This window comes from Hippocampus guttulatus, chromosome 4 (assembly GCF_054856545.1).
Source record: "Hippocampus guttulatus isolate MCC_2025c chromosome 4, RoL_Hgut_1.0, whole genome shotgun sequence".
NCBI classification, from domain to species: domain Eukaryota; kingdom Metazoa; phylum Chordata; class Actinopteri; order Syngnathiformes; family Syngnathidae; genus Hippocampus; species Hippocampus guttulatus.
Window position 1 is genome coordinate 10,382,691 of NC_141264.1, and position 9,930 is coordinate 10,392,620.

The 9,930-nt window shown below is 43.2% G+C and overlaps 1 protein-coding gene across 1 annotated transcript; it reads left to right on the forward strand.

The window, feature by feature from the left end:
- The first annotated feature begins 2,757 nt into the window (after nucleotides 1-2,757).
- Nucleotides 2,758-4,580, forward strand: phlda2 (pleckstrin homology-like domain, family A, member 2). Its single transcript, XM_086110296.1, has 2 exons — nucleotides 2,758-3,304; nucleotides 3,586-4,580. Exon 1 carries the CDS (start codon nucleotides 2,878-2,880, stop codon nucleotides 3,292-3,294), a length of 417 nt encoding a protein of 138 aa, XP_085966422.1. The 5' UTR covers nucleotides 2,758-2,877; the 3' UTR covers nucleotides 3,295-3,304; nucleotides 3,586-4,580.
- The last annotated feature ends 5,350 nt before the right edge of the window (nucleotides 4,581-9,930 follow it).

Sequence of the window (9,930 nt, forward strand, 5' to 3'; positions counted from 1 at the left end):
ACTCTGTGTTTCCTTTGACAAACACACATGCACGGAATCCAACTGAGTCACCAGGTCTTCCTTTGGCAAGTCAAAGTGTTCCACTGGAGCCTGCTGCAGCCCACGCAGAGTCACTGAGCACGGGCATGCCTTCACCGCAAAGTTTCCTCTAAAAGGATTCAGCAAGTCGCACACCCCCAGGCAACACCAAAAGTCCCGACAACAAACTGGAAAAGAGGATCAACAGGTGAGTTATGCCACTTCCTAAGTGAAAAATCAAGACAGGGATTAAAGAGGTAGACACAAGAGCTGGAGCTCCTCGAGTTGCCTCGAGGGGTCAGGCTTGATTGGAGTGGAGGTTTGATGAGGGTCCACCTCGTACCAGCCTCTCTTTTCAACAAACTCCGGGAGACGGGGCAATGCACAGCAAATATGAGTCATGGGATTAAGTCAGTTAGAGTGAAGAAGCATGTGACGATAATAACACAGCAAAAGGAGAATGGCGTCATGTTGACTCATAATTATTACTTTGTAAGTAGATCTTTTTTTTCGCCCCGACAAAAGAAAGCACTTCCTTCTTGTCGCTGTCTTTGTGTCTCGTGAACTAATCGAGTACCATGGACTTTTTTTTTTTTTTTGCATGACCTTTTAGAGCCATTTTCCCCCCTATTGCAGTACACTTCAAGAGGAGTGCTTCTGACTCGTTTGGGTGTGGTGTTTATTGGCCTGGCAACCAGCGACACAAAAACAGAGTCGGTCAGAGTCATTTACCTCTGCTCTCGTCTTCTACTACAACATCTATTTCAGTCTTTCATAAGGCTGGTTAATTAACCCTTTTTTTTTTTTTTTTTGCAAAGATTGAACAAATACTGTCTTATCCACACATCCGTTCAGTTTGTACGATAATGATTCCAAACTGGGGTATTTTGATCACTGCAGGAGATCATCAGAGTGCGAAGGAAATCAAAACATTTCATTTAATTTGACTGAAAATTCATTCATTCATTTTCCAATCCGCTTTATCCTCACGAGGGTCGCGGTGGGTGCTGGAGCCTATCCCAGCTGTCTTCGGGCAGTAGGCGGGGGACACCCTGAATCGGTCGCCAGCCAATCGCAGGGCACACAGAGACAAACAACCATCCGCGCTCACACTCACACCTAGGGACAATTTGGAGTGTTCAATTAGCCTGCATGCATGTTTTTGGAATGTGGGAGGAAACCGGAGTACCCGGAGAAAACCCACGCAGGCCCCGTGCAGAACAAGCAAACTCCACATAGGGAGGCCGGAGCTGGAATTGAACCTGGCGCCACTGCACTGTGAGGTCGACACGCTAACCACTGGATCACCGGGCCGCCCTTGACTGAAAATTATTATTCACTAATTGCAAATTTACCTTTGTTCATCTATCTGCTGTACAGTGTGGTGAGAGGGAGGACAATTGAAAGATCTTTTTTTTCATTAGATGACAGAGGGTAGAATAATCGTGTCCTGTTGTCATTCTTAATCGAATAAGTCACTGCTTCCTGCGAGTGCATCAGCTTTGTTGCTCATTAGACAGGCCCAGGTTTCATTGAGTGATTTAATATGTGAGTAAATTGAGAGAGACAATCATCATTTGAGGACTCACACTTTTTGAGACACTTTGGTTAAGTTTTCTTATGTAAAAGGAGTTGAATCAAAAAGCTGGTCAACGCTGTTCTGTGGCAATTGTAGGGTTGTAGGTGAGCTGGAGGTGATTTTTGGCTGGGGGCTTGGGGTCCAGGGTTTACCAAGCTTCTCGGCCAATTGTGAAAATGGGCATTTGCTGAACAGGTAATTTGATGTAGTTTCACTGATGTGTAATGCAAAAAGAATGTTGCCGTCTTCTTAAAAGCACTTACAAAACGTGTGTACTTTTCTCATATTGTGACCACACACTCTTGAGGGCAACCATAACTAAAATGTGCTTGCGATGCAAACAAGTTTGACGCCACTGCTTTCAATTAACCATCGGTGTGATAAGTCGTTTGTCGATATGTGCCCCTACGATTACCCGTTGAGCAGTCTAGGATGTACTGTGCAACTGCCCCCATGTCAGCGTGTTAGGCTTTAGCTTACCCCAAATGAGCACTTCTAATCAAAATGAATGTTGTACGTTATGTGATTTTGGTGACTCAAATATCATTTGATCATTTTCAGCATTATGTTTATCACGACAAGAAAAATATGATTGTCTATATCGTTACATCTTACTCAGTATTGATCGGCTGTGCAAAAGGGTCATACAGACAAGCGTCATACAGACTCATCGTAATCGTGTGTGCGTGTGTGTGTGTGTGTGCGCGCGCGTGTGTGTGTGTGTGTGACTTTCATGCTGAAATTGAGTTCAGTTTAACAAATATGGTTTCTTTCCCCATACTGTCACGTAATGGTTCTTTCTTAGAAATCAAATCCAACAGAGAAATAGCAGGAAAAGAGTTCCACTTTGTCGTTGAAGATGAATTTTGACAGTCACAACACGCTGAGAAGGCACATGTTTGGACTAATCTCCACAGTAGGATGAGGGTTAGTGATTAATTAACATGTTGGGTGTGTGCGGCGGTTTGGTCCACCTTCAGAACTTCCTCTGCCCTCTGAGCCTCTCCGCCCACACACACACACACACGCGCGCAGACACACACACGCGCACACACACCGCCTTGAATCAACCCACTGACAACTGCTGATGCATTCCAAAACCAACTGACGTCAAGTGGGCGGAACCCAGGCCGGGGCCGGGCTATAAAGTTGCTCGTCCACATTGTGCTTCATTCACAAATAGCCACCGTGGATTACTCCAGCACGAAGAGAGGCACCTTCCTCGGGCTGCTCTGACCCAGGTTGACGTAGACAATTTTCGTCCCAACATTCTCCCAAAAATGAAAATGTCCGCGGCCGAGATCTCGCAGGTGCTCAAAGAGGGCGAGTTGGAGAAGAGGAGCGACAACCTGCTCCAGTTCTGGAAAAGGAAGACTTGCGTCCTGACCCCCGACAGCCTCAACATGTACGCCGACACGCAAAAGCGCACCCGGGGCAAAGAGCTCAAGTTGCAGTGCATCAAGAAGGTGGACTGCGTGGAGCGCACCGGCAAGTTCGTCTACTTCACCATCGTCACCACGGACGACAAGGAGATCGACTTCCGCTGCCCGGGCGAGGACAACTGCTGGAATGCGGTGATCACCATGGCCCTCATCGACTACCAGAACCGAAAGGCCATTCAGGATTTCAAGACCCGTCAGGACAACGAGAGCGCGTCCCCGGGCCAGCAGGAGCGACGCATGGCGAGGGCCCCGTGAGATTAATATGGTGAGTTCACGTTCTCGTAAGAATATCTCGAAATAAAATGAGAAAGCGCTTCAAATTGAAAACTGTCATACACAAAATAGTATAAGCGTTGCGAAATTCAAATACAAGTGGGAAAAAAGTAGATACAAATAGAATGGAACTGCAATACAGCACAATAAAACTGTAAAAACACCAGACTAACTAAACAAATGAACTTTCCATCTCCTTAAAACTCGTTTTTATCCCATAGCCTAATTCCCTTCAAGTGGTTTCTCAACTCTCCACTCCTTGTTTCCCCTCAGGATGTGTGCGTGTGGCCCACACAAGAAATAATCATTCAAGGACCAACCAAAAGGGAACGATGACGTCACCGGGTCCAGAGATGAAGGATTGGACTGAGATGTCACAACGACTCTCGCATGTCCAGCACAGATTTTCCAAACTCCACTCACATGGACTGAAAAGTGAAGTTTGCTCTCATGGGAGGAAGGGGGGGGGGGGGGGGGGAGATGCCTATAAAAGAATGTCTGTTAATTTATTTGTTTCCAGGATAGGGTGTCTACTGGTAAACTGCACTTGTTTAAATTATTTGCTTGTTTCAAAGCGTTATGTGTTGATGTATTTATTTCAATAAATATACGTGCATCTTTTTGGACAAACTGAAGCGTTTCATTACTTTCGCTAAAGAGGTTATGTTTGTTAGGGGGGAAAAATGCTTCTGATTTCCACAAACCGTTTCGGAAGGGTGAGACATTTGAGTGCAGATTCATTTTTCCTCCTGCTTTTTTTTAACAATGCATTGTCTGCTTAATGTCTCGTTCTGTGACAAAAATCGGTACCAGTGGTGGGAAGTACAACTACTTTGTTCTTGGTTACTGTACTGATTTTTCAGACATCTGTACTTTACTGAAGTATTTATTTTTAGGATGATTTTTTTTCTTACTCTCTGAAAGAAGACGCTGTATTTCCTACACCTAACTTTTTTACGTTTTTAAACCTGGATAATGACTTTTTTTGGTGCCAAGTTATCAAATTAGGTATTGCACATAATTGACAGTAAAAACGATGTGTACCTTAACTTTTGTACTGAAGTACATTTCAGACTCTGTCTTTTTTTTTTTTTTTACATAAGTACAGGAGTTGAATTATACTCCTCCTGTTACCGGTGTCTCTATTTTCTGCAAGTATTTGTACATTAAACAGTACAAAGTGTGAGTAGTACTGACACCTCGAAACAGCACAAGTGATGAGCTTTTATCATTGTAAATAAAGTATCGACTTGGCAAAATTGGATGTATATACGTGAGATGGGTGCTGTATTTTTTTGGAACCGGTGCAGATGAATTTAAGCAAATTAGTCTTCGGCTTCAAGTGGTCCACTTTCTAAAACTGAATGCCATTCTCCAGAGTTCTTCCCAGCCTGCAGTGTGAGACTCTGCCCATATCTTATGACCTCGCAAGTAACAGTATACAGTTCACTCCGGGGAAGTTCTCTGCGACTACATTTCTCGGGAAATGCCAGACATGCTCAGTCGAAGGAGAAGGGTGGACCGGAAAGTCCCTTTCCTTTTCTGAGTCAGGTGGAATGTGGCTCTTTATTGTCAGCGGGAGTCTTTCAAGCTGAGGTCATAGCTGATAAGCAGAGTAGAGTTCTTCTGAACACACCTTAACTACTTCAAAGGTGTGGTGCGAGTGTGATCTGGCACACGTACTGTATGTTGTTTCACAATGTGCCTTGCATGAGCCCAAATGCATTGGGTGATTTTCTGACAGTTGTGAAGGAATGTGCTGGATGCGATTCTTTCCTCTCATGCTTCCTTGTTGGACTGGACTTCAAAATGTACTAAGTATTGAGCACTTGAAATTTCATGTCAATTTCTTCAAGTAGAAATTGTGAGAATGGAAATGCATAGATCAACTGTATTGCTCTTGAGCAGACTACCCTGTATTTTCATGACCGGTACAAGCCCAGCGTCTCCCGAGTTCGAAATATGCATGGAGGCAGACTAGACCAAAGCAAGCCGGCACATTTAAAAAAAAAAAAAGACAATTTGTGCTGTTGTGGGTGTGAACACAACCGGCTTCCCTACGTTGCCTTCAAATGTGGTGCACTCACATCTCACGTGAAGACATACCGAATCTGTGTGGAAATTGATGCACGACAAGATGAGCATTGCCTCTGTTTTTGGCTGGTGTGGCTGCAGGCAATGTAAGCTTAAAAAACATGTAAGGGGAAAAAGGAAACATAGGTAAGCATGGGAAATATCTTTTTTTTTTAACTCTTTACTTTTAACTCACCCTCAAGAATAAGCTCAAAACTCAGATCAGAAATGTTATTCCTTCCCACCGACTTTGTAAAAGTACGTAGTTTCTTGAAAAGAGCGAGGCCAAAGAAATAGAGTCGAGGCGTGTTGCGAGCGCACATGTGCCGAGGTCAGAGGTGAAAGGAGGCTAAAGCAGGAGGGAAATACAAGTTGGGGTCGCGGTCCTTTTCCCCAGCTTTGAAATGGGATTCGCCCTATGATAAAGGCAGATGGGCTTCCCTTCTAAAAATATGGTCGAACAAATTGGCACCATTTTAATCTCGCGCACGTGACGTGCCTAAGTCAAAGGGCTCACGAGGTCATGTGGGCTGAAGTTTTTGTTACTGTGGGAGAGCTGCTCATTCTTCTTTGTGAGTGCACAACGTTTAGCGCTACTCTGGGGGAACATTCCTGACTCAGCAGCAGGTCAGGAGTTGGACCTTGTCACGGGTGGAATGAACCCCGCACCCACGCGCATGCCGGCGTGCACAATGTGTCTTCCGCTCGAAGTTTTAACTATACAAACATCATCTCCATGTCGTACTTGCAGCGTCGCGATGAATACATTGTTTCGTACTGATGGAAAAGATAAGCGCACAAAGACATGCAGGATGCGTCATTCATTGTTAGACGGTTTTCCAAATTCCGAGTCATTCTGATCTGTCTCACAGAACTAAATAGGAATGTTTTTGTCTTATATATGGAGTCATTTACACTTCTTTCACCGGCTCCAATCGAATGAGGTCCACAAGATTCAATTAAAATACAGATAGAAGATATTTGATCAATCACACACTGTAAAAAAAAAAAATAAGTTGAGTGAACTGGAGATTTCACAAAGAGTTTACAGAACAAAGTGTTGCATTGATTGTGATCCAACTTAAAGTTACAAATAAAACAACTCAGCGAATTGTTTTCGAACAAACGATTTGCTTGCATTGTTGTGCTAACGAACATTGTTGACATGAATGTCGATAATTTATATTTTGAAGTTGATTCAACTTAAATTGCTGCTTTCGCCCAAGAAAATACAAAATTGTGTTTTGACAGTACTTGAGGGAAATTCATTTTCGATATTCCAAAATCACACATATCCTGTAAAATCATTACTCATCCTGCGTGTGTGTGTATGTATGTATATATATATATATACATACACACACACGCAGGATATATATATATATATACATACTGTACATATATATATATATATATATATATATATACACACACACACATATATATACTGTATATATATATATATATATATATATATATATATATATATATATATACTGTATATATATATATATATATATATATAGATAGATAGATAGATAGATAGATAGATAGATAGATAGATATATGTCCATCCATCCATCCATTTTCCGATCCGCTTTATCCTCACAATGGTCACAGGGCGTGCTGGAGCCTATCCCAGCTGTCTTCGGGCAGTCAGCGGGATACACCCTGGACTGGTTGCCAGCCAATCACAGGGTACACATAGACCAACAACCATTCGCACATGTATGTTTTTGGAATGTGAGATGAAACCAAGGTGCCCGGAGAAAACCCACACAGGCACGGGGAAAACATGCAAACTCCACACAGGAAGGGTGGGGCCTGGAATCGAACCCTGAACCTCTGCACTGTGAAGTGAACGTGCAAACCAGTGGCCCACCGTGCCACCTCATCTCAATCCACAAAAAATAGATATTTCAGTTATTGTATTTGCTTTTCAATTGTTGATCCTTTGGATATTTCGGCAATAGAATGACACAAACATATTATTGAAACACCTGGGAACAGTTTGAAATGGTGAAAGCAAATTCCATAATATGTCTAACTGAACATAGAATGAACTAACATGGCTGCCATGTTTGAGTCACACGTCGCTATGAGGTCTGGCACGTTGCCCACTTTTCCCACAATTTTCTTGTCATTTTAATGAGGTCAGGTTGCAGCTGGATGACGCCATTGCTCTAATGTGGGTGTCGCTCTGCTTACAGGAAGCCAACCCAACAGACGGTCGCCCCCTTGCTTCCTGTCAGAACATGAAAGGTGACGCCAACAGGATGAAACACCGGCGGCGTCAAGTGTAAATATAAAAGCTCTCAAAGCCAAACATCACAGTCCACCAGGATGTGACGCAAACGCTAAAGAAGTTTGCTCACGACCAACCACGACCAGAGTTATTTGATTCAAGAGGTGTTTTTTTTTTTTTTTTTTGCCTCCTCTGACAAGAGATTTTCACCAGCTTGTTTTACTGGAAACAACCTCCTTTGGTATTTTACAGCGTGATACATTACATTACTCAGGTGATCACATACCTGTGTCCATACGTGAGTCAGAGCCACGCCCTGAAGCTATGGCTCGGCCAAATATGAAAGCCAACGGTTTGATCAAGGCAAATGAGACAATGGAATGCTGGACCAAAAGCCTTTTTTTTCTTTTAATAATTCACTGGCATTCACATTCATTCCTTTAAATGGCATAGGCTTCCCATGTCAAATTTCCAAAAGGACCTGATTCTTTGTGTGCTGTCATGACAACAATGTTTGTTTATGTTTTTAATGGACATTCATATTTGCTGAGTGACTCACGGGGGAAAGAAGTCCACACATCGGCATCTCCGCCTCTTCTCTGGCCCACTTAGTGAAGTGAAGTTAGTGACGCAAAGACCTTCGGGCTCCAAGACACAATAGCGATACGAGAGATAACGGATAGAAGGATTCATTGCGTCACAACCCTGGCCCGTAAATCACAAGACAGAAACCAAAATATCCTCAATAATGATTATGACATTATGCTTTTGTGAGTATTTTCCCTTACGTTGACATTGCGCTTTCTGCGAGATCGTTACTCAGGAAACGCTGGAAATAAACATCATCCGCAAAAACAAGCATTTACATGTCAAAGTATAGTTATGTTGTTCTAAATATAGTTAACAAGAATGTTTTTCAAAGGGAATCTTGTGAATGTGGCACATATACACACACACATACACGCACCCACACACACACACACACGCACACACACACACACACACACACACACACACACACACACACACACACACACACACACACACACACGCACACACAAACGCACATACATCGAGAGTTGGTATAAGGGCAGCCAGCTGGGGATCATGTTGCTGGGCCTCAGCTGTCCGGACAAAAGCTTCAGGCCGAGGCAGGAGACATTGTCAGGAATGTCTGCAAGGCAGCAAGGAGGTGGACGTCTAAAGGATGAGCAGATGAAGGCGTCGCAAAGATTTACACCAAATAAAGACTTCAGAGGAGGACTTTAGTTGGATAGGATTTGAAATTGAAGTTAATACTTCAATATGTACAAAGCTGCAACATCAAAAACAAAACCAACAATGTAGAAAGTCACAGTAATCTGTGCGTGACGACTCTCATCACATTACATCTACGATGAAAATAAATAGGACTCGAAATGGTGTACAGTTTTGAAAAGCATGTCTTGACAATGATAATCACGCTATGTTTTGACTGACAAAGAACATACGAAGTTAACATAAATATATAATTCTCTACATTCAAATTCCGCATTGTATCTTGCAAAGCTGATTTGCGCTTGCGTTTGGGCTCACTAGATTGGACAGGTGTACCGAATGTTGTGGCAAATTTTCCCGGATTGTGCTGAACATTCGGCTGCCACAACAATTGCAGATTTTGTGCGGCACATATATTACAAATGTACAGGAGAGGTCGCTTTACTATACTCTACTTACATTTGCCAACAGTGTATGGGCCATTACATTTATTTCATGCATAAATGCACAACAAAATGAGGAAAATGTATTTTTTTAATCAAGCAAAGTTCCTACACATTAATCTGATTGCATATTTAATAAATAGGGCTTCTCTGCTTTGTGCAGATGATCTGGTGCTGTTGGCTTCTTCAAGCAGGGCTCTCCAACTCTCACTGGAGCAGTTCGCAGCCGAGTATAAAGCAGTCGGGATGTGAATCAGCACCTCCAAATCTGAAACAATGGTGCTCAGTCGGAAAAGGGCGGAGTGCCCTCTCCAGAGCGGGGATGAGATCCTGCCCCATGTGGAGGAGTTCAAACATCTTGCGGTCTTGTTCACAAGTGAGAGGAGGATGGAGCGGGAGATCGACAGATGGATTGCTGAAGGGGCTGAGTCAAAAGGCAAAGTTCTCGATTTATCGGTTGATCTAAGTTCCTACCCTCACTTATGGACTTAAGCCGTTGGCCTGTGACCGAAACAAAATACGATCCCGGATACCAGCAGCCAACATGAGTTTCCTCCGCAGGGTGTCCGGGCTCTCCCTTAGAGATAAGGTGAGAAGATT

Excerpts from the sequence above, each read along its gene's own strand:
- phlda2 (XM_086110296.1), top strand. The coding sequence starts at position 2,878 with ATGAAAATGTCCGCGGCCGAGATCTCGCAGGTGCTCAAAGAGGGCGAG.